The sequence below is a fragment of the Phocoena sinus genome, chromosome 17 (assembly GCF_008692025.1).
Source record: "Phocoena sinus isolate mPhoSin1 chromosome 17, mPhoSin1.pri, whole genome shotgun sequence".
Classification (NCBI taxonomy): Eukaryota; Metazoa; Chordata; class Mammalia; order Artiodactyla; family Phocoenidae; genus Phocoena; species Phocoena sinus.
The window spans coordinates 13,789,001-13,814,069 of NC_045779.1; the positions used below are offsets into that span (position 1 = coordinate 13,789,001).

The 25,069-nt window shown below is 39.9% G+C and overlaps 1 protein-coding gene across 1 annotated transcript in view; it reads left to right on the forward strand.

Annotated features, from left to right (window-relative positions):
* Nucleotides 1-25,069, forward strand: part of LOC116742710 (uncharacterized protein C8orf34-like) — a 110,087-nt gene that overhangs the window by 28,150 nt on the left and 56,868 nt on the right. The window contains 1 exon segment of the mRNA XM_032610548.1: nucleotides 22,680-22,827. Coding sequence (XP_032466439.1) covers nucleotides 22,680-22,827 — 148 coding nt within the window.

The following is a 25,069-nucleotide window of genomic DNA, read 5'->3' on the forward strand; positions in this document are numbered from 1 at the left end:
CAAAGAGTAGCCCCTGCTCGCCGCAACTAGAGGAAACCCACGCACAGCAACGAAGACCCAACGCAGCCAAAAATAAATAAATTAGGACTTCCCTGGTGGTGCAGTGGTTGAGAGTCCGCCTGCCGATTCAAGGGACACGGGTTCGTGCCCCGGTCCGGGAAGATCCCACGTGTCGCAGAGCGACTGGGCCCGTGAGCCATGGCCGCTGGGCCTGCGTGTCCGGAGCCTGTGCTCCGCAACGGGAGAGGCCACAACAGTGAGAGGCCCGCGTACCGCAAAAAAAAAATTAATTAATTAATTAATTAATTAATCAAAAAAGAAGATCCCACATGCCAGCGAAGATCTCACACTCAGCAATGAAAATCCTGCGTGCTGCAAGTAAGACCCAGTGTAGCCAAATAAATAAATAAATAAATATTTTAAAAAACTTCCATTACAAATAATTTTGCTTACCAAATACTTTTTATCCCCAATTGTACATTACTTTAAAAAATAATACAAGTATTCCAATTAAATATGTAAAAAATGGGTAGCCTCTGAGAATCCATTTTAAAGGAGATTGACCCTAGTTCATCCTCAGTCCATTCCTGGTTTGAAGAATATGCCTGTTAGGGACTACGGTCCTATTTTCTTTCATAGGTTATTATGATTTTGAAAAGAGATAACATCATGTTCTTGGCTTCAGGAAATAAAGACTAAGCTTTGGAAAAAGCCGGAGGATTGAATGTCGACCTTGGAAATGTTTCCTAATGGAATGTTTCCTAAGGGAATATATTAGAGAAACACATTACTTTCTTAATTTCTTAATTTTGTTTAATCCACTAGCCAAAATTTCATTTCATTTGTAAAACAATGCTGTAGTTCTCACTTATGCTTTAACCTAATTATCTGGGGCTGATGAAAGATGGAAATGCTGAAAACAGAAATGGTATATATCCATGTATTAATATTTAGTGAATTTCCTACAACTTAATAGAGTAACATGAGTTGAATTCAGGTATTAGTGATGGTTGCTCAAGTCTAGTCCTTCTGAAACCCAGGGAGAGTTTCAATCTCATTCTGTATATTACAAGGAATGTTGGCTATATTAATAGGATCTGATTAAATATAAAAATGTGGAGAATTGACACATTCCTCTAGGCAGAGTTGTTCATTGTTGATGAAATAAATGGAGGATATCCTGAAGCAAAATAAAATTCACTAATAATCTCACATTTTTTGTAGAACAAGGTATGTGAGCAGATCAGTGAAAAGTGAGGCATTTTGCAGTGAACCTTCCTTCCCACCATTATGCAACAGTACTAGGTTGCAGTGACAGATCAGAAGTTATGTCACAGCCTAAAAGTCAAGTTTCAGCATGACCTTTTCCCTCCCTTGGCATCCTAAGAATGGTGTAGGGAAGGAAAATGAACATTGTGGCAAAAAATAGAGAAAGGACACATTTAGAAGGTTTACCAAAGGAGCGAAAACATTTCAGTGCAGAGTTTGAGAAAGAAGTGGCAGGAGATGAAATTAGAGAATTCAGCAGGAATCAGTTCACGCAGGTCCCTACAACAATCTGTGGGAGATTTTACTTGATTCTGAAGGTGATAGCAAGCCATTGAAGGGCTTTGAAGAGGAGAGCGAGATAACCAGATGACAGCAGTACAAACATGCTCTCGCTTCAGTTTGAAAAAATGGATTAGAGGGGAACAAGGCTGAAGGTGGCGATACCTGTTAGGAGAGCATTACAGTGACCTAGGGGAGAGATGATGGTGGCCAGGACTAGGGGGTGGCGTCTGGATTGGGGAGGATTGATTAGATTCGAGATCTAATTATGAGGTTCTATCAGTCAGACTTAGCATTTGACTACCTGGGGGTGCAGGTAGAGGAGAAATCAAGAATAATGCCATAGTTGAGAAATCAAGTGGGTAGTCATGCTATTTCTGAGAGAGGAAACATGCGTCCCTTAGCAATTATTGCATGGATTTAAGTGCCAACAATTGTACAAAGTAATTTTGTTTCTAAATTTATAACATTTCCTACAATTTTAATGAGGAATTCCATCTTATTTTGGACTTATATGCTTTACAGTAAACTCATAATTTCTCATTTTAAGTAAAGGCAGTTATCTCAATAATTTAGTTCTGAAAATAATGGCATGTCTGCTGTTACCATCTAGTGGCCACCGTTAGTTATGGTACCTTTCATTTAATTTTGTGCTCAAGATTTCATTTTTCCTCTGAGGGAGAAGTAAATATTAACTATTAGAGGACCAGCATCTTTGAAAATGCAGTAGGTCTCCCTGTAGTTGAATGAATTATACCATGTATGATGTTGAGTGTTAGTGATATGAAGATCCTGTTAAATTTTTTAGCTTAAATTCTACAGTTTTTCTAGAGTAGGACTTGAAACAACTTATTTTAACAGCTTTAGGGAGAATTTAGCAAAACATTCAGCAATAATTTGAACTCTTCCATATCATGTCAAGTAAGAGGATATACCTCAATGGCAAATATGTGAAAAAAGTACAAAGGGATTTTTATAACTATCAGTGTACAAATACCTAGTGAACAACTTTTGTGTGCTCAGGGATTAACACTGTTGTACTCTGAGGGACAAAAAGAGCAGAGCCTGGGATTTTCCCTGGACATATAACTTTACAGGGGGAAGGTATTAAAATATATTATGTTTGTTCCACTCCTCTCTGAATCTAACTACTACACGCACACCTTCATATTCTCTCCTTCTCTCTGTCTCTCTCTCTCCCCCCAGCCAATAATTCAAGATTCTGAACATCTGGAACGGGACCTCCTGTTCCTGTTTAGATTCATTGGTCAAATACTAATTGTAAACTCCTCCATGTCAAGGAATGTGTTCTCTTTTATACTTATGTTTGCTTCAACGTGTCAAACAAACAAACAAAAACTTAAAATAAAAATTAACAGTCCTACTTAATCAATACAAATCACTGCTATGTACTAGGAGAAATTTAGAAATATATATGAGCCCAGATCCTTGTGGTTTAGGAATTTATGGTGTATTAAGGGACAGCCCTGTGGACAACTATTATATTAGAACTATATTATTAGGACAATTATATGATAAAGGGGTATTGGAAGGGCCAATTAGGAAACAAGTCATCTTCAAGTATCTATGCTGGAGGTTGATGCTGTGGGGTAGAAAACTAACATCCACATTTTGTCCAACGTGTTCAGTGCTATGAAAACTTACAGATTCTGAAGGCAGAGAAATAGAAAGTGTGCTGGGTACTTTTCATGGTACATATTATAAAGCCATACACTTTTTCAATATCTATTCCTAAGTAGACAGTTCATATTTAAAGATTTCTTTCAACGTGGACCATTTTTAAAGTCTTTATTGAATTTGTTACAGTATTGCTTCTGTTTTATGTTTTGATTTTTTGGCCATGAGGCATGTGGGATCTTAGCTCCCTGACCAGGGATTGAACCTACATCCCTTGCATTGGAGAGTGAAGTCTTAACCACTGGACCACCAGGGAAGTCCTGGCAGTTCACATCTAACTGCAGCAACTTTGTTTTTGTTTTTTTTTTGTGGTACGCGGGCCTCTCACCGTTGTGGCCTCTCCCGTTGCGGAGCACAGGCTCCGGACGCGCAGGCTCAGCGGCCATGGCTCACGGGCCCAGCCGCTCCGCGGCATGTGGGATCTTCCGGGACCGGGGCACGACCCCGTGTCCCCTGCCTCGGCAGGCGGACTCTCAACCACTGCGCCACCAGGGAAGCCCCCAGTTTACTGGATTCTTATCCTAAAAACCATAAACGAACACTCTGAGTGGTGTTTTCATTTAGCAATTTAACTTGTAGAAAGCTCCATATGAGTACATATAAACTGCCTTATTTTGCTTAATAATTGTAAAATATTCCAAAGTATAGTGTATAATTATTTCTTTAGCCAAAACCTTATCAAAAGACTTATAGTAGTGCTCAGTATATATCCATGTATATTTCTGATTTTTGAATTGCTAGATTGGGATTCACATTTTTACTTTTGAAATGCACTGCTAAATTGTGTTGCGGTGTTTAAGAGCCATTCCTTTTGTCCTGTGAATTGTCTCTGCATATTTTTTATTGGATGTTTTTAGTCAATTTTTTTTCTTTTATTCCTGGTGTATCTTCTAAAGAAAAGCAAAATAGGGCTTCCCTGGTGGCTCAGTGGTTGAGAGTCCGCCTGCCGATGCAGGGGACACGGGTTCGTGCCCCGGTCCGGGAAGATCCCACATGCCGCGGAGCAGCTGGGCCCGTGAGCCATGGCCGCTGAGCCTGCGCGTCCGGAGCCTGTGCTCCGCAACGGGAGAGGCCACAACAGTGAGAGGCCCGCGTACTTCAAAAAAAAAAAAAAAAAAAAAAAAAAAAGAATAGCAAAATAAAGAAATTTACAGCCCTGAAACATAGATTATAGAAATAAAGATACTAAAATATACCCTATGATTTTTCTGCAGCCACTTTAACTATTAGAAGGCTACAGGGCCTCTTAATTAATTTAAAAGCCAAATGGGTATGCTTAAACAAAGCTAATTAAAATTCCCTTGCAAATGAATGAGTGATTAATATCTCTGACCACTATCCTATTTATCTTAAATATACGCTCACAGGTTGATTAGCATAGCCTGAAAGGAATGTGTAATCAAACACTTATCAGGAGCAAAGCATAGTATACTGAAATAATATTTTGAAAATCCAGTGGTGTTATCACAAAATAGAGTTATTGTTTCGGCACAGAAGAATTTACTTACATAATCTAACATCCCTATCAAAGAAATGGTTTTTTTAGCAGTTTGAAAAAGTTTCAAGTACTTGAGATGTTTATGCTGTATTTGGATTGGTCTGCTGAATATGCACTTTTAGCATTGGGGAAATTTACTGAAAAAGCAGTTTATAGCACAGCAGTGTCTGACTCAGCAACTCTTTACATTCCTGTAGCCAGGGCTGGCTTCATGGGCATGTGCCCTGTGCAGTCACATAGGGCCCTACATTCAGAGGTCCTCACTCTTGGTTTAATGCTCTGCTCTCACTGACTTGAAATTCTTAATAATTTTTGAATAAAGGGCTCCACATTTTTGTTTTGTACTGGACCCCACAAATGTTACAGCCAATCCTGTCCTTAGTATATTTTTCAGGACGAAACTGTTTATGCGCATGTATCCTTGAGTCAGTATTCATCCTAATTACAGTGAAAACTTTGGGACGAAATCTGTATGACTACATCTATTCTATTGGAAACCAGTGGCCAACGCGTGATGATGGCAAATGAAGTCCTCATCCCTACAGGGTCTGTGGGAGTAACCCCTGCCACCCCAGCCCTGTCTGGCTCCCCTTCCTGGTTACTGAGAAGCATCAGGCTTTGGAAACCCCTTGATGAGGTTCCCTGCTAATCCAGGAGTTTCAAATCTATGCAGTTCCGTGTCTCCAAGTGCCAAATTACTGCTTGAAGACCCTCACTCAACGGGGAGCAGACATCAGTAAGGAGCTCTGTGATGTTATCTTTGTAGAAGAGGCGGTCACACCTCTTCTGTGATGTACTTTGATGCCCCCGCGGGAGGCTGTAGGGAGACAGGAGTGCCTGAATCACGGGGTGTGGCTCCTGGGGCCACATCTGGTCATGTTCCATCCCTTGCTGGCTTGCTTGTTCTCACCACTGGCTCTTGCGCTTAACTTTCTGGGGTTTCCTTTTTTTCCCCCTTTTTTGGAAGCCTCAGAGTTACTACATATTGAGTGAGTCAATTTGTCTTTTGACTCTGCACATTCTTTTTTTTTTTTTTTTTTTTTTTTTTGCCGTACGCGGGCCTCTCACTGTTGTGGCCTCTCCCTTTGTGGAGCACAGTCTCTGGACGCGCAGGCTCAGCGGCCATGGCTCACGGGCCCAGCCACTCCGCAGCACGTGGGATCTTCCCGGACCGGGGCACGAACCCGGGTCTCTTAGGACACTTCAATCTTGAGAGCTTGGGAATACTTTCAACCTAAGAATATGGTTTATTCTAGGATCACTGGGTCCACCCAGGTCCTAAAATAAAATATTGTAAGTCTGTTACCTAACCTGATCTCCCTAAGATATTGTAAATTCAAAGGTGTAGGCAGTCTGAGTCATGGCTTTTTAGGACAGTTCTCATAGACTTGCCGTGAGAACTTGACGGTGGATTCAACTCTGGACTGGCAGAGAACATACAGCTGGCTGATTGGTTATGTGATGGGTTACAGTTCATACATCATCTAAGGTGTTTTCCAGAGAGGGTCATTTACCTCTGACAGTATTCCAGTCTATAACCACCTGCGTCACATACACAGAGGAACAGCAAGACAAACACAAAGGACAAAATCTGGTTATTTACCACTACTGAAAACTAACCCAGAAGAAAAATAAACATTCAATTTTTGTTTCCAGTTTAACTTCTTCCCGTAATTCCTTGAAAAATTAAAATAAAGGCAAATCAACTACTTTTAAAAAATCACAAAGCAAATAAAATAAACTCTCTCTTGTTTTCCTGCTATAATGAAACCATTAGAGAATTCTTATTGTTGGATTTCCACTTTCAGATTTCCTGAATTTGTCTGATTTCTTTGGCCATGAAAAATACCAAAAAGGGCACAAAAATGTTGGCTTTTGGAGGAAGGAATCAAAAGTATGGGGACAGAAATACCATGTTACCAAGGAACAGGCACAGAATAAGATTGACAGAAAGTATTTCATTTACAAGGTGGAGAGTTGAGTGTTAAGAGGAAGGGAGTGAGGTTCTGAAACGTAAAGCAGGAGTTGGTGCTGGGGACCCAACCATGAGCTAAACGCCCGAGTGGGCACAGAGAGGAAACAAGTGGGAGGAATAACATGGACTATTTGATCTGCTGGTCTGCTGGTGGCTTTAGTTTCAGTAAATTTAAACATGGTTTCCATCCTTCTTTCAGTGTACCGTCATAGAACGTGGTGGAAGGGTCTGGAATCATAGAGAGGGGGTGAAGATAGGTTAGATTTGTGAATTTACAGAAGACTATGGGTATGACAGTCTGGGCGCTAAACTGGGAGGCTTGTGTTTCTGTTGATGACACAGTTGGGAGAGGTGAGGCATGATGGTACCTCCTGAGAGCCTTGTGGGTGAAGGAAGGTCATCCAGTTACACTGGACCTTCTTGGGCAACACTGTTCTTTCTGCAGATCCCAGTGTTGATGTCTTGGAAGACTGCTTCTTTGGCTGGACTGGAGTGTAAGGGGCTGTGGGAGCATCTTCTTTGGGTGGAGCTGTGGTTGTGGGCCTCTCAGGGAGAGGAAAGCCAACCTGCCCCAGAAGTAGGACACCGTGGAGGCTAAGCAGGAGGTGTGGGGCTGCAGAGTCATGTAGAGTGACTATACCCATAAAAATGGAAAAGTAATCACCTTTTACTAAAATATTATTACCTGAAGAACTTACTAAAGGTCAAATTCTACATTAAAAAATTCTATCATTTCACCATATTTCTGAATACCTGGCTGCCTTTGGTTTTTATATTCATGTTATGCTTTTACTTAGATTCCTTTTCTATCATTGTAGAGCATTTCTTTAACTTTTTTTTTTCATGGAGGGGGGAAATAAACTCTCTGAATTTCATGTCTGAAAATATCCTTATCCTTTCCCACACATTTGATTTATATCCTGACCCGTTCATACAATTCTAAGGTCATGTCCCCCACTCACCCCAGGTGAGCATCTTAAAGTTTACAGCCCTTTTGTTTTTTAACATTGAGTTTTACTGATGAGAAGTTTAATATCACTCAGATTCTTTTTATTTTATAAGGCAGCACTTCTCCCCTCTGACATCTTTTATTATTTTATTTTTGTCTGTGAACTCATAACATTTCATCAGGGTATTTTTAGTTAAGGGTCTTTTGATTAATTCTGAGCTCTTTCAGTCTGATGCCTTGGGTATATCTCTTTAGCTTAGGGAATTTTTATTGTATTTTTCTTTGTTTTCTTATCTGCATTGTCAGTGTATTCTTCTGAAACGTTTCTTAACAGAGTGGTGGGCCTTCCATATCTTGACTTCCATACCTCTTAATGTATATTTCCCGATTTTTGTATTTCATTTATCATTAGGTTTATTCAACTTTAGTCTTTAGATCACTACATTGCCTTGAGTTTATTTAGTCCTTCCATTTATATTTTGATTTTCACAATTCCATTTTAATCCTCATTGACGCTATATGATATTTTCCTTAGATTTCTTATTTTTCATGGCAACAAGTTCTTGTTTTATAAATGTAACACTCTTTCCAGTAGTTTCCTGAAATTGCTCTATTTCTTCTCGTCTCAGTTGTCTTGCTTATACACTTGCACAATTTTTCCTAAAATTTCTGGTGATTTCTGGTTGTCGATTCATCTGTATGAATGAAAGATAAGATTTCTTATTATAGGTAGCTTGTGTGGGTTCCTCTGTACTTGAGTAGATTCCCCATCTGACCTCTTCCTTGACTGGGAAAGCTGGGTGAATGGGCTTAGAGAGCTTAGCAATCAGACTTCCTTGTACAATATGCAGGTGGAAATCCAACGTCCCCAAGAAAGAAGGGCCCTGCTCTGGGGGTAGAAAGCTTTCCTGTAGTTCACTCACCGGACTCTGCCCTCACCTTCCATGAGATGTGGAGCCCAGGGTTACCTCAAGTTGTACTCTGCTGCTTCTTGGAGTCTACGGCTATTCCTGGAGTCCTTTCTTAGACAGATGGCATTGGCAAAGAGTTCTCTGGGGACTTCCCTGGTGGCGCAGTGGTTAAGAATCCGCCTGCCAGTGCAGGGGACACGGGTTCGAGCCCTGGTCCGGGAAGATCCCACATGCCGCAGAGCAACTAAGCCCATGCACCACAACTACTGAGCCTGAGCTCTAGAGCCTGCGAGCCACAACTACTGAGCCTGCATGCCACAACTACTGAAGCCTGTGTGCCTAGAGCCTGTGCTCTGCAACAAGAGAAGCCACCGCAATCAGAAGCCCTCACATCACAATGAAGAGTAGCCCCCGCTCTCCACAACTAGAGAAAGCCCGCGCACAGCAACGAAGACCCAATGCAGCCAAAAATAAATTAATAAATTAATAAATTAAAAAAAAAAAAGAGTTCTCTGACCTCACTCTGTGTAAAAGCCCCAGCTGCCAACAGCATCCCTTAGAAGAGGGAGATGGGTCTCAACAAGCCCAGCTGCTCCAAATGTAGTTCTTTGATGCATTACACTGATGGCTTCTCCTCGGCCTATGGTTGGTGCTTTAGCTGGAATGGTCTCTCTGGTTCCCTTGGGAAGAAGAGAACTTCCTTCTGGTGTCTTGGGCTGTAGTGTCTCGGCTGTTCTAATGTAACCATTAGCCTTACCCCATCTGCTTAGTTCTTCATGCTTTAGAGTTTCTCAAAATTTCCAGTCCATTGATGGCATTCTTTCTTGTTTTCCCGTGCTATTGTGCTTTCATTTTTTACATAACATCCTTTCTGTTATTCTAATAGGACCTTGGGGCATGAGGCTAGTCATTGTGTAGCTTTGTAAGGTCATTCCACTGTATTATACAAGAAACCAACTTGTATTTAACCTGTTAAACATTACAGAGCCACTGCTTCCAAATAGTGTTTGTGGTCTAGGTTCAGCGTTGAGGGAAAATGTTTTTGGTCAAATAAAAATATATAAGCATACACAGCATACTTCATATGTAAAACCATCTTGACAACAGCTGGCAAGATTATTCATTGCCTCAGCAGAAAATGGATTTTATTGAGTGATTGTGAATCTTTCTAAATCACCTTGTGATTTACCAGCTGCAGTGAGCCTAGTCGAACTCAGTGAGGGTTTATTGAAACTGATTGCTGTTTATTGTTCATTAAGGAATTTAGTCTTAAGGACATGATGTCTGTTTTTATCAAAACATATATAACTCTATAAAGCCTACATAGAATGTATATATATATATATATATATATATATATATAATCTCTCTCTCTCTCTCTAGATATATATAGATATAGATATAGGTATATATCGAGAGAGAGAGAGAGATTTTAGCACATACCTTCTGTGAATGGGGTATTAGGTGTGTGTAAAATAGAAATTTATTACCAGCAATTACTAATGATGTCAATTTTCTCTTTTACCTCCCATAAACAGTAGAGAATATTTGATGCCAGCATGCTGCTAAATTAATTTATGTAAGAATTTCTGTCTATGCTTAATGCCATGACTTTTACTTTAATGTTGGTTTAGGACTAAATGCCTTACCAGTTAACTTTTTTTTTTGGTACATTGACTTGGTGTTCTGCATATTAGCTATAATTTTTCTTTGAAAATGAATATATAAATTTGTATATTCATCTAATGTCTTATAATCTTGGATTTTAATAATAAATAGTATGGTTTTTTTTCCCAGCTGAAAAAATTTTTTTTAACTTTTTAGTTTATATCGGAGTGGAGCCGGTTAGCAATGTTGTGATAGTTTCGGGCGCACAGCAAAGCGACTCAGCCGTGCATATACATGTATCCATTCTCCCCCCAAATTGTTTTTGCTGATGAAATACTTCTAATAAAGAGGAAACATTCATACTTAAATGTTCTAGACTTACTGGTTTAAGGAAAAATTTAAAAATAGACCTATCTTTCAACTGTGTCATCAGATTATATTGCCTACCACCTCAGTTGTAACTTTTATAGACCCCTGGGTGGCTCCCCTATATTCCTCAATAATTTTAACTCTATAGATGTCTGGGTGGTTTCCCTGTTTTTCTCAATAGCTTTAACTCAATATATTGCCATTCTTTCTAATACTGCATCTGTGTTCATTCTTGCAATTTTTGTATACATGTAAATGACCTTTCCATCACACTGCCCTCCTTGTTGAACTCCTCTCACCCAGTGATCTACTTTTCACCTTATTTCCTGTCTTAGCCACTCCTGTTGTTGTTACTCAATAACTGCAGTTCTCCAGAGTCTCACTTTCAAGCATCTTTCCCTCCAACCGTCTTCTCCTCTTTATCTAGCTCACTGCCTCTAGTATCCCAACCCCAACTTTTCCTTGACCCTACCTGGATGTCCAATCCATTGATGCTACCACATTTTCATTTTCCCTTACCTCTTTGATGTCCTTGCTCAGCTTAAATTCTGGGGCCAGTGGCCAGTCGTCCTAATTGCTCCGTTGCACGTACTCCCAAGTATTGCTACCTTGCCCCTCTCTCACCTCATCCTACTCAATTAGTTACACCATAAACCTGCCTAAATACAAATTTTTGCCTCTTTCATGCCTACACCAATGCAGCTGAACAGGGCTGGGAGAAAAACACGCTACCACACAAACTTGTCTTACTTTAGATTTGTGACAACAGATCTCAAGTGGCCAGGTAATCCTACACTCCTGGGTCACTATTTTTCATTTGTTTCCCTTTTCTCAAAACTCCCAGTCTTTGTCTCCCATTCTCTGTTTCTGCTGTTGACACTTGTTTCCTACTTCCAGACAGTTTGAAGAGGAAACCCACAGACCAACAACTGCAGAGCAGGGATACCATTCTGTTTTGTTCACTGACCATCTGCAATGCACAGTGTCTAGTTTATAGTGAGCGCTCAATAAATATCTGATACACAAATAAAAGAGAATGATTGTCATTCTAATGTAAGCATTGAAAAATATTAATTGAAAAATTGCTGTGAACACTATCTGTCTCTTCTGTCTGGCTAGTTCACAGCTCCTTTCCCATGTTCACGTTGGAACGCTTGGTCTTCCACCACTGAAGCATCCCTTGTTCATTGCTCCATATCATAGTGAATGGCACTGACATCAGCTCAGTCATTCAAACCCAACACCTGGGTGATTCATTTTTTTTTTTTTTTTTTTTTTTTTTGCGGTATGCGGGCCTCTCACTGCTGTGGCCTCTCCTGTTGCGGAGCACAGGCTCCGGACGCGCAGGCCCAGCGGTCCCGGCTCACGGGCCCAGCCGCTCCGCGGCATGTGGGATCCTCCCGGACCGGGGCACGAACCCGTGTCCCCTGCATCGGCAGGTGGACTCTCAACCACTGCGCCACCAGGGAAGCCCTGGGTGATTCATTCTTTAGGCTGATTTGACCCACTCCTCTCCGGGTCAGGTCTACTTTTAGAAATTTATGTATAAAGTCAGGCCATTGCTTTGCACCCTCACTTAAAACACCACTATATAGTTCAGTAGTCTCTGAACAGTTTCGGCACATCTTTTCAAAGGGTAAATCAATTTCAGTTCCTTAATTAACTTCATTCACTAGCTTTGCATTCCATTTAAAGTAATATTCAGTCTATATGTCAACCGACAAAGCCCTGCAAGTTCTGGCATCTGCCTACCTCTTCAACTCACTATTCCCTGCTAGCATTTGACAGCTCTTTAGAATATACCAAGCCCCACAATGCCCAGGACTCTTTGCATTTATTCTTCTCTCTGCCTGAACTGCTAGATTTTTGAAGGTCTGGTTCTAGTTTTACCCTCAGGTCTCAGATCAAATATCATTTCCTCAGAGAGGCTTTCTTGATCACTCCCTGTAATATATCTTACCCGCATTTATCTAATATATTCTCTGCCTTTTTTCCATAGAACTTTCCAGAATCTATATTTATTTTACTTATTGATTTTATTATTTGTTTATTGTCTTACTCTTCCAAAGAATGTAAGCTCCCTAATCCCTGGGCCATGCCAGTCTTGTTTATTCTGAGATGAGAGCCTACTATAAATATGTGATATGAAAATGAAAGATGTATCAAGGGAACTTTTGCTCTCTGTAGAATCTAGAGCATCTTATCATAAGAGATGAAACCACAGGTTGGGGACCATGTTTAGGTAGTTTTGAATGCTATGAAGGGAGGTATGTGGGGTTTGTTTGTTTGTTGTGGGGATTTTTTTTTCAGGTAATAATGCAGCTACAGAAGGGTTTTCGTAAAGTTATTGACATGATTTATTCATTTATTCATTCTTTCTTTTAGCACATGTGCCAGGAACTGTTCTTTGATCTTGGGAAACAAAGATGTCTAAGACATGTTTCCTGACCTCAAGAACTCTTCAGAGAGCTGAACTGGTAAACACATGATTTAATACAGTGGCATGAGTGTTGTGTATTAGTAATATTATTCAAACACTTACTATGCCTAACTAACTCTGCTTGGAGCTGATCAGAGCCTTTTTTTTTTTTTTTTTTTAATTCCATGTGGTTCCTATTATGCTGGTGACTTCTTTGAAGCTATATTTAGTAGGCATCTGTGTCATCATTTGCCCACAATTCCTTCTTCTTTTAATAAATGCCATTTTTAACATTCACATGGCAATTAAAAAGGCTATCATTTTCTTCATGTCCTTACGACTCTAGCCTCAGTCTCGGATAGCTCCAGGTGGGCACCTGATCAATACGTCCACTCTATCTCTGCTGGCAATATTTATATTTAAGACCCAGAGACTCAAAGTTCACTTCTGTCTGTTGATCTAAGATGTAGTAGCTAAGTAGGTTGGCTGTGTGTGACTGTATAGCACTGCAGTCCTGGAAGACCAGGAATCATGTTTCCTAGCAGGTGGAGAAAGCCAGATGCAAAGAAAGATAAAGGATGTGGTGAGATGAGAGATGGAGAGAGACGCGTGGCAGGTTTCAGGTGCTTGCCTCCACTTGTTCCTGAGACCCAGCATCATCACTGCACTTCCTGTAGATTGGCTGTCCAACCCATTCCGGAATCCATAAGCCAAAATATTCACCTATTCATCCAAGCTAGAGATTTGACTGAGCCATACTCTTTTTCCAATATTATCATTGTTCTCAGTTTTATTGTGATTTAATTGACGTACAGCACTGTGTAAGTTTAAGGTGTACAGCATAATGCCTTCACGTACATATATTGCAAAATGATTACCACAGTAAGTTTAGTTAACATCCATCATCTCATATAGTTACAAAACAAGAGAAAATCTTTTTAAAATCCCTAGGAAAAGCTAGATTTTTTAGAAAGAAATATGGTGGAATTCTCAAAGGGAATAATGTGAAAAAAATGGAAAGTAATCCCAATATATAGATACAGTGAAATTATCTTCAAGTTCATAAAGCAAAAAACAGACATTTCTGTGCAAACCAAAACACACAGAATTTGTCACCACTAAAAGAAAGGTATTCCTGGGCTTCCCTGGTGGTGCAGTGGTTGAGAGTCCGCCTGCCGATGCAAGGGACACGGGTTCGTGCTCCGGTCCGGGAAGATCCCACATGCCGTGGAGCGGCTGGGCCCGTGAGCCATGGCCGCTGAGCCTGCGCGTCCGGAGCCTGTGCTCCGCAACGGGAGAGGCCACAACAGTGAGAGGCCCGCGTACCGCAAAAAAAAAAAAGTATTCCTCATGCTGCTGAGAATAATCCCAGATGGATGGTTAGAGATGAATAAAGATATAAAAGCAATAAAAATGGTAACTATGTGGGTACATATAAATGTATGCTAATGGCATAAAATAAAAAATGCCTTGTGAGGTTTATGTGTATATATTTCATATATAATATAATATTATATATATATATATTACATATGTAATTATAGTACACAACAATAAAAATAAAAGCCAGGGGTGATAAGTGGTATCAAAGTATTCTAAATTCCTTGCAAAATCTGAGATGAGGGAAAAATACCAATTAATACTTAATGTAGATAAGTATTAATTTTATAATCTCTGGGTAACCACTAAAAGAATCTTAAAAGTGTGTATAACTTTCAGACTAACAGAGGGAAAAGTAGAATAAATTTCAATCAACCCAAAGAAAATAAGAGAAAAATGAACATAATCTTGGCAGAATAACTAGAAAGGTGATAGAAACAAAATAGGATGATTTTTTCCACAAGACATTAGAGTTATTGTATAGCTCTAGTCATTAAGATATTGCAATGATGGTATAAGATTGACAAATAGATTAATACAATAAAATGTAGTTCTAGAAATAGGCCCATACGTGTATGGTCCCTTTGATTTATGACTCTTTTAGGATAGAATCAGAGTAAGGCTTACTAAGTAGTAGTGTCCACCTAGGATGGTCCAATGTATCCATAACCAATTTGAAGATATCCTTGCCATAGAGACAGAAATGTGGACATCCTTTCCTTAGATCATCAGTTCCAAAAGGAAGTGCCAGGTGTGCACTATGAAATTTCTTCACTATTCTGGCATGCTGAGCACCCTGTTTTAGTTACACATTATTTATAAATGGCAAAAGGCTAAAATAAAGTAATTCTTACTCGACTGAGGGACAGCCTCCTTACTCAACTTCTACGTACATCTACTACTTCCATCATGGATTGATTTAGTTATTTTCTTTGAGTCATGAAGTGCTTACCTATTTCTGCTGAGTTTCACCTCTATTGTACTCCTACAGACATATTTTCAAGACCGTGGAAAGTCCTACCTAACATCAAAATAGTTGCGTTGATAGACTATATATTGAACAGTATAAATTCCTTAACTAAAAGTATTTCCATATAGTATGCTAATATTTCTCTGGAGACCTTGATGTTTGTGTGGAAATTTAACTACAAGCTTGTACATTTATATGAAAACTGTTTCAAAGTGGATACTAAATATTCAATAATTAGATTAAATACTAAATCTACTTTAGCATCTCTAATATAGAGATGTCAGAGGAGGAGGGATTAATAGGTATTAGGCAAAATATTCTGTCACTTGTCATCTGCTGGTTAGATTTATTATTTGTCTATATTATTAAAAGCAGAGAGAATTTAGTATCCAAAATTCAGCTCTAGAACTTAGAATGATTATTTTTTAATTGTGGAATTTTCATTATTCTTAATCTTCATTATAAAACTACTCTTTTTTTTTTTTTTACTTTCCCTAACTGGATTATATTCTATAATATATAATGAGGTAAATTAGTTGCCTTTTACTGTGTATTACAAATGAGTATCGTAACCTAATTTTATATTAAATGATATTTAAGAAGGGCCAAAGAGTCTTTCAAACCAGGGGTGAGAATTTCTTATTCCCTGGGCCTGTATGGTTGTGTTTGGATGCGTGGCTAAGATTGTTTGCATCGGTGGGTTGTTGGTGAGGGGCAGGTGACCTGAAATAAGCAGGGAGTTAACACACACCTTTGTAAAAGTGCATATATCCTAGTTGGGTTGTGCATCTTGTATGCATTCCTTTAATGTATAGTGAGTGGTTAAATCTATGGAATATACTTGACACTTGTGCATATCAAACTCAATAAATAACTGATACTTTGAATTTTGCTATCTTTCCTGTTTAGCTCAGCCTTCCAGTGAAATCTTAGTTCTGATTGGGAATGAGAGAATGTTTAGGGTGGGCCTGGGCATGGTCCTGAGGTGGAGGAAGGTTGAGTAACCAGAGGACAGTTTGAGTTCTGTGAACGGAAGAGTCTGACCGGAAAACATCAAACAGATGTCTGTCCCCTTCTCACTTGTGCCTGGAAACCTAGATGCTGCATTGGAACCTATTTGTTGCCAAAGCCAAAACTCGTAACAGAGGCTAGAGGTGTAATGAAGCAGAAAAAAAAATTTCCTCCATTCTACTTCTATTTAGAAAAATGGAATGAATGAAAAGGCAAGGGTTCTGGTGGGGGTGGAAACCAAGTGGGATTCTATCAGTTGGGAATGCTGACATCAATTTAAAATAAGGCTGTTTCAGAAAAATAAGCTACTTTGGAGACAACTGATTTTCAAGTTGATAGTTTCTCATTTATTTGTTGACAATTCAATGCCCATTAACTACCTATTTATGAAAAACAGGTGGTGGTGGAGAGGGTGAGTGTTTGGAAGGTTGTGATCTCATGCAAATTTTTAATAAGACCTAGTTAAAAAGAGAAAATTGAAACATATGCAGATTTAGAATGAATTAATTCAGCCGTCAGATCTTAATGCCAGCTTTGAACTAAAATATTCTACAGATGGCAATGTGCCACATGCCAATTAATATTTAAGATAATTATGGTGTTGAGTAAAAAATATATTTGATTGACACCACCTCCATTATTACTATAGTGTAATATCCTGTATACTTATTGATTTAACAAAAAGACTATATGATGAGAAAGTCCTGAGATTTTGGAAATGGTTTCAGTTTTGTTTCCTGATAACTTTCTACTGAGGCTAGTACTTACCTCTCAGGAAATGAAGTAAGAAGTAACTTACTCCCAAGTAAGAAGTTAAGTAAGTAAATTTTTAGGCAGAATGCCATGCTGTCTGTTTGCTGTGTGACCTGAAGCAAGGATTCTTAACCTGGAGTCAATGAAACCTTAGAGGGTTAGCCCATGGATGGGTAAACACCCAGGAATATTATGTAAGATTTGATGTTTGTGTGTCTACATGTACTTTTTGGTTTGTTAACCAAGAGATTCCATAGCTTTCATCAGATGAAAAGAATCTATTAAAATGTTTTCTACTGTTGCCTGATTACTCATTCCCTTAACTACTCACACATTATTTAATAATAAATGACTATGATGAGCTACCAACTCACTCATGGTTTTGCTTTTATCTAGTGGACGCTAAAATTAAAATATATTTTGTGACAGTCATTATTGCTATTTAGTTAGCATTCATTCTCCAACTTATTAATTATGGCCATGCTCTATATAGTACAAGGTTATAATAGCCCTAACTTCCATGTATTCACATGATGTATAATACAAATTTGCAGTCAGTAATTAATGATATATGTTCCCTAGATTGTTTTTCAAAAATTTTAAAAATAATGTTATCTTCCTATATATTTATGTTTTAAAAATAAATATATTTGAATTGGTAACAAAATTATAATTAACAAAAAAGGAAACATATCAATGCAGGGGCTGTCTCAATATTCATGAAGTTAAAGACTGCAGTTTATAATAAACTGTATTAAGAGAGCATTAATTAGTTTTATAATCAGAAAAAGTAAAGCCAATAAAAAGATGCAACGTACATAGTCTATCAAAAACATATGCTATAAAAATATCTGATAAAAATGGTGATAACTGTAGTGGTAATAATAAACATATAAATATATAAAAATAATATAGAAATATATAAAAGCAATAATAAACTTGAAAATAGTAGCTAACACCACCTTTGGGTAGATCATTAAGGGGGGTTTAGTCAGGAAAACAGAAGCAACTCCGTATCTGGGTCATATAGGGTTTAATACAAATAAGTTTGCATGATGGAGAGTTAGAAGGTCGGGGCGCAGAGGCCAGGGAAATGCTGTCTGTCACCAAAGGTGGAGGAGCCCACCCTGAAAATCACCACCTGGATATCCAAAGCAAGTGGTTTTCAATTCCTTGCCTGGAAGCTGCTGCAGTTCTCCAGTACTTTTGTACCATTCCCACAGCTATCCCAGTCTGCAGTGGAGGTTTCCACAAATTTGCTGGGAAGCTGATGTGAATCCCTCATCTGCCGTCACATCTGCTTGCAATCAACTCCAGAGAATAATTTCTTCTGCTTCTCTTACTTTCTAAGTCTTCTATGAATTCCTCACATTGGGATACTGTACTCTAACCCAGATCATATAAAGAAGATTCTGGGAAACAGTTCCCAGCCTTAGAAGAAAATGTTAGGCCTCCCATCACAATAGGCTACATATATCCCAAGCACTTTATGAATGCTTTACGATCATTATCTTATTTAATCCTCCTGGCAACCGTATCATGTAGGTACTATTATCATCCACATTTAGTAGATGAAGTATTGAACGTTAAAGTGATTGAGTTTCTTGCCCAAAGTCATACAGCTACTAAGTAGAAGACGAGTGATTTGAAAAAGTGTCCATAAGATTTCATTCAAAGCTTCTGTGTCTAACCGCTGGCTTATCCTGTTTCTTCTATTGCATCTTGCTTACATCGGTAATATTATTGATATCAATTAACTATGAGTTAAACCCTCTGTTGAGGACAGCTGCTAATATATTTTGTTTGCAACTTGAATGCCCCATCTTTAACTAGCCTTTGAGTGCAAACAGGGTCACATTAAAATTAATACCTTTATTTTATCAATTCCCAAGCCTTTGGCCTAAAATTTCCGCAAAGTTTTTGTTCCAGGACAGGAGTGCTATTAACATTTCCATTGTTTCAAGTTATTTATGCCCACAGCCAAAACCTCCCAGGGATTCTCGGCTAAAGGAAAGCTTGAAAACCACCGAAGGCGCAAATGAGGAGGCGGCCCATACTACAGGCCTGATTCCTGGTTGACAGGCAAGGGTATTTGTAGAAGCTGCTCAGGCGGGGACCCTCCAAACCTTCTGGCCAAAGTTCAGGGCAGCCTCTGAGCCTAAGGCCTGAGCTCTGGGGAGGGCTCTCGTCAAGGAACTGTCAGGCGGGGACCGGGCCCTGGTCCTCCGAGCTGGGGAGCATCCTAATTGAGTCTGAGGCTGAAGTCTCTGGTGTGGGCAAGGCAGGAGGGTGGGGTTTCTGGCTCCAGACACGATTCAGTACATACAGGGATACCCTGGCACACTGCAGCCAGCTCCCGGGGCGCTGGGGTCGCCATCCAGACCGTGGCAGGGTTCCCGGGCTCCGCAGAGGGCGTCCCGGGACAGGCTTGGGGCAGCGGCCCAAAAGCCACGTCGGTGTTATCTCCCTCGGGACAGCTGCGGGGGCGACTGCATTCCGGGGCAGGAAGAGGATGACACCCCAGGGACCCTTGCTGGGGAGCCTGCTCTCAGGCGCTCGGGCACCGCTAGGGCTCGGGAGTGGCGGGCGGGATTCCCCGGACCCGCCTCTGCGCCCGAGTCCGCGCCCCAGAGTGCGCCTGCGCGGGGCCGCCGTCCGGCAGAGCGGGCGGCGTCGGTCGAGCGCGTTGTTGCCGCGCCGGCTGGTGTCCGCGCGGGCGACGTGTGGCCCAGTAGGGGAAGGCCGGATGCAGCGTCGCTCTGTTGGTCAGGCTCTGACACCCAGGAGTTCCATGGCACAACTCTTACGCTCAGGGTAAGAATAGTAAATGAGCCCCGCTCTCCCTCCCCGGAAGCACGGAACGTTCCCTAACGGCGTTCGGCCTCCATCCCCGACATTGGCCCGCGCTTCTGGAATACTCTTTTCCTTATGGTGGCCGGTCCTTGACCACCTTCTGCGGTCGGGTGTCTCTCTTCTACCTGACCTTCAAGGTGCGCGGCTCCTTTCTCATCTCCTCGATCTGTCGGCCCCTCGGTTCTATCTCTGTGTGTCTCAGTCCTAGTGGGGAAACCAGTCTTTTTATTGCCGGTAGCATCTTTGCAAATCTAAGGATTTAAAATGTTCACGTCTGGGAAAGAGTTTAAGTCCTCAGAATCATTAAAGTCCGAATGCCAGTGGATATACATGGATTGAGTGAGAGGCAGGGTAATTCCTCTTATAAATGCAATAATCTAGGACTAGACTCTTGATCAACCAAGATACCCAATACACCTTATTGCAAACATTAGCTCTTTTCATTTTGTTTGTGACGGTTTTTGTCCTGTGTTTTTAGTCTCGTATATTCATTCATGGAATATAAGGGTATCCAAAACTAGCTACTAGACGGATGCTATTTAAAAAAAATTAACAGTGACTACTTGGTCTATTATGACTGTATGGTCCATCTCCTAAAGACAATGTAGGGACACTTCAGTTTATTTTAAAAGGAAAAAACCCCAGAAACTTTCCATCTAACTTGAAAGTTAAAAAAAAAAATGTGCATGAGATCTTCAGAGATTTCAGGGTAGAAATTGCTTTAGCTTTAAAGCCCTGTTATCTGACCTAATTTTGCTTTATCGGAGTGCCCAGGCCTTCTGTGACAAGAGTAATCTAGTTGGTCCTTCTATTTATTTTTCTCTCTATTTTCTCATAGCTTTTGTAATGTACAGTTAATTTAAATAGAATATAATGCATCTTTTCTACAGTAGCAAAATCTAAAATGTTTTAAATTATGTACCACTTCTGTGTAATTTTTTAATTGAACCTTGCATTGCTCTACCATGTAGAGGAATGACCTCTTAAGTTATAGCCATAATAATTGAGACTTTAAATAACAGAAGTAAAGAAGACCTTTGCCAACTGGGTGTTCGCTCACCTGTTTTTTAGAATATAAAAACATCTTACGTTTGTCTGACAAATATTTTGCTTCACAGTGTGTTCATAGTAGAAATCGTTTCCTCTTTTTAGTTCCAACTTTATGTTCAGTCTGCACATTTTTGAAATACCTTGAATTACTTTATCCATGTCTCTGAGATCAACTTGGAATCTTGTCATCTATAAAATCCATTTAGCCTCTACTCAGATAAATCCATGTGCTTCTAGACTATTATAAATGTCAACAAATATCACTGAGATATGACAGCGGTTTCTTGTGTAGGAGTTCAGAAGAGTGTGTTTTGCCGGGCTAAGAAATCTATGGATGCTTTAATTATTGTTTATTAGGACAATAAGGGATTTTAATTTCTAATATTTACCTGGGGTCAGAAAACCAAATGTTCATTCATTCATTGAACACCACCTATGAACTAGGTAGAATCTAGACCCTTAGGAGAGAGTAGAGATCAAACCAGGCCAGTTCTTGGTCTTAGTGCTGTAGTAGCAGGGGAGAAGAGTCAGGCACAAACTGATGAGCAAATATTAAATGAGATGATTCTGGAGAGTTGCTAAATACTGCGAAGAAGATAAAGAAGTGATAAAAGCTTATGAAGATTCATTAGGGTAAGCTTTTTTCAGAAGATATCATTAGAGACTGAATGATGACAAGCCAGCCATCTGAACGTCCCGGAAAAGAGCATTCAAGGCAAAGGAAATAGGCCACCAACAAAGAAAGACAATGGGATGGGGAATTTCCAGTATCCCTTCCATTAGCAGTCCTAATACCTGATACCCAGTGTATCACTAGAACCACTGCCTCTCACAGAATCTGAACTTCAAATGACAATTGACAGACTAGAATTCTGGGCTAAACCCAACATGGTGAATTGTGACTAATATGAATGTAAAGTGGTGCGTGCAAGTTCGCAAACCCAGTTGCACAGCATAAAGGGATGTTCAGTTGGCTTGGCAGCTGTTCATCGGAGAACAGTCTGGGGATTCTAATGGACCATAGATTGTCACTTGCTCTTGCTGTTCCTGACTGGCAAAAACAATGTGTAGATATTACCCTTAAGCAGATTTCTCCCCAATTTAAAGCATCCTTAGAGCTGTCTAAAAATGGGACTCTCCATTGCTTCACTCATTAAAAAAAAGAAAGAAAGAACAAAGACAAGAAAGAATGAATACCCATCAGGGCTTTTGGAAAAAGGAATTTCTGATGGAGAAACGGTTGAAGACATTTTTTTGGTTTCTGTGAAGCTGTGACTTTCATTCCAACAACATTTTCTTCATTGAGGGATATTTATATATAGTTAAGAAAGAAAAATGGTATTGGTATATAAGGCACATGGTGAGGTTTATTGAAAAGTTAATATATAATGGCATCTCTCAAAATAGTAATGTGAAATTGAAAATTCTTTTTGGAATACATTTCTAGTATGTTTTTGGACAAATATAATAATAAAAATAAATATATCTTGGCTTTGCCATGTATTAGCTGTGTAACACAGTTTACTTCTCTGCACTTCAGTTTCCTCAGGATTTGGGCAATACCTTGTGCCTGCCTGAAAAGATTATTATGAGGATTAAATTAGTTGTAGCGCTTGGCAGTAGTAAGTTATATATACGTGTTTGCTATTGTTATTAGATGTAAACATATGCTTTACTTTGCCTTCAGGAATTAATGACCAAGTTAATTACTGAGACACCTGACCAGCCAATCCCATTTCTCATTGACCATCTTCAGTCTAAACAAGAAAACCGTGGACACCTTCAGAGAACTTTATCTGGATCTGCAGCTCTCTGGGCAGAAAGTGAAACATTAGGTAAATGAAAAATATATTTTACAGTTAACGTTAATGCATTTAAACTAAAATTTACGAAAGCCTTTCTCTTTATAATGAGTAAATCTAGGTGGTTACCTAGGGTTTCACGTATTCATCGGAACTTCATCTGTATGCTAAAATTTGTCAAAAAATATTCTTGAATTTGAGTATATTGTTATGTATTAGCTTCAAAATATGGGCATCTTTGTATTCAGTCTGAATAGAAATAAGATTCAGATTTGCATGAAAAGCTTTCATTTCATATGAATGAAAACTAATTATTTTAAACTTACCTTTTTTTTTTAACTTCTTATCTTTTTATGAAGAATTTGAATTAAGTGCTTATGGAGCTCATCTGTGTAGAAAGGTAAACAGTAGATTTCTGCAGTTACCTTTTTTGTAGCCCAAATGGATAATTACTCTCTGTTTCCCTCAGTTCTTCCTTTTTTTTTTTTTTTTTTTTGCGGTACGGGGGCCTCTCGCTGCTGTGGCTTCTCCCATTGCGGAGCACAGGCTCCAGACGCGCAGGCTCAGTGGCCATGGCTCACGGGCCCAGCCGCTCCACGGCATGTGGGGTCTTCCCGGAGCGGGGCACGGACCCGCGTCCCCTGCATCGGCAGGCGGACTCTCAACCACTGCACCACAAGGGAAGCCCCCCTCAGTTGTAATTTTACCTTATATAGTAAGTTCAACCTGAGGAAGCTTTATTCACTCTGTTGGGGAACCAGCCTTACCAAGTATGCAATAGCCTTACCTCCCCAATAAGCACTAGTGATACAATTGGGTAGACGTGACTTCGATTTTTATTTATAAAATGTGTGTCCGACAGCTTATTTCTTCTACACCCTGGTCTGTTCGTTTGGTATTAGTATTTACTTCCAAACCCAAATCCCCACTCCCCCCCAGACCTGTTGCTTGGGTAGCTGACTCCTCACCTGACTCCCATGGTATCTGACTGGCAGGATTCCAGATGCTCCTGGGGATAACACCATCGCTTCTCTTCTCTTCATGCTGTATGGGATCCCATGAAAGGATTTTGGTTTTCTTTGGCTGTATTCTCACATTGGTGCCTAAAGTGGGTAGGGAATAGGGTATCCTCTGAAGAATGTAGACAACTCTGGTGTTAGTTATCCATACAGAAGTTCTCTGCTGCATACGGGAAACTAGAATATGGGCTTCTGGCGTACAAAAGAGGGGACTCTTGGTTTCTCTTGGCCTCACTGTCTTATCGTTAGATTCTTAGTAGGGTGACTCTTAGGCATAGGCTCTGGTTTGTAGCTGCACAGAAGGCACCATTCTTCTGAAGGTGGACCAGATAAACATCTGTGAGCTCATTGAAGCTGAGCCCATATTTATAAATTATCATATCTGGAGAGACAGTAGTGTATTAAATTCTGTAGCTTTAATCAGCAGACACTTAATATCTCACATTTTTCACAGGTCAGAAGTCTGTGCAGGGTTTAACTAAATCTTCTGTTTAATCTGCAAAGCTGCAAATCAAGGTGTTGGAGGCTGGACTAGAATCTGCTTCCAAGCTCATTCAGGTGGTCGGCAGAATTAATCTCCTTGCAACTGTATGACTGAGGTCCCTGTTTTCTTGCTGGATCTCAGCCAGGGGCTGCTCTCAGCAAATAGGTACAACCCACAGTTCTTTGCTACATGACTCTTGCATCCTGGCAGCTTATTTCTTTAACAAGTAAGGGAATTTCTTTCATACAAGTTTACTAAAATGGAATCTTATATAATACAGTGTAATCATGGCATTGACATCCCATTACCTTTGCCATATTCTGTTGGTTTGATGCAAGTCAAAGGTCCTGTCTACGCTCAAGGGGAGGGAATTATTTAGGGCATAACATCAAGGGACAGATATCAGGGGGGATCGCTTTAGAATTCTGACTAGCACAGGTACTTAATGACTCATTGCTTGGAGAGGGAAGGAGATTATTATAACTTCCAGTTTACTAGGGTAGTGGCATAAGTGCTTGTTTAATAAAGCAAGATGGGAACACAGGACTAAATTTATGAAGACCCATAATAAGTCCAGTTCCTTTGGATGAATTTGAATTTCTTGTGGGGTATCTTAGTAGACAATTCCAGCAGGCTGTTGGATATGAGTCTAAAACTCTGGGAATGGGTTAAGGCAGGAGTCGCAGGTATGGCATTCAGGATTGTACACAATAAAACCATGTGAGTGGGAGAATGGGGGAAGTTGTGGTCAAATTTAGAATAGGAGATGGAC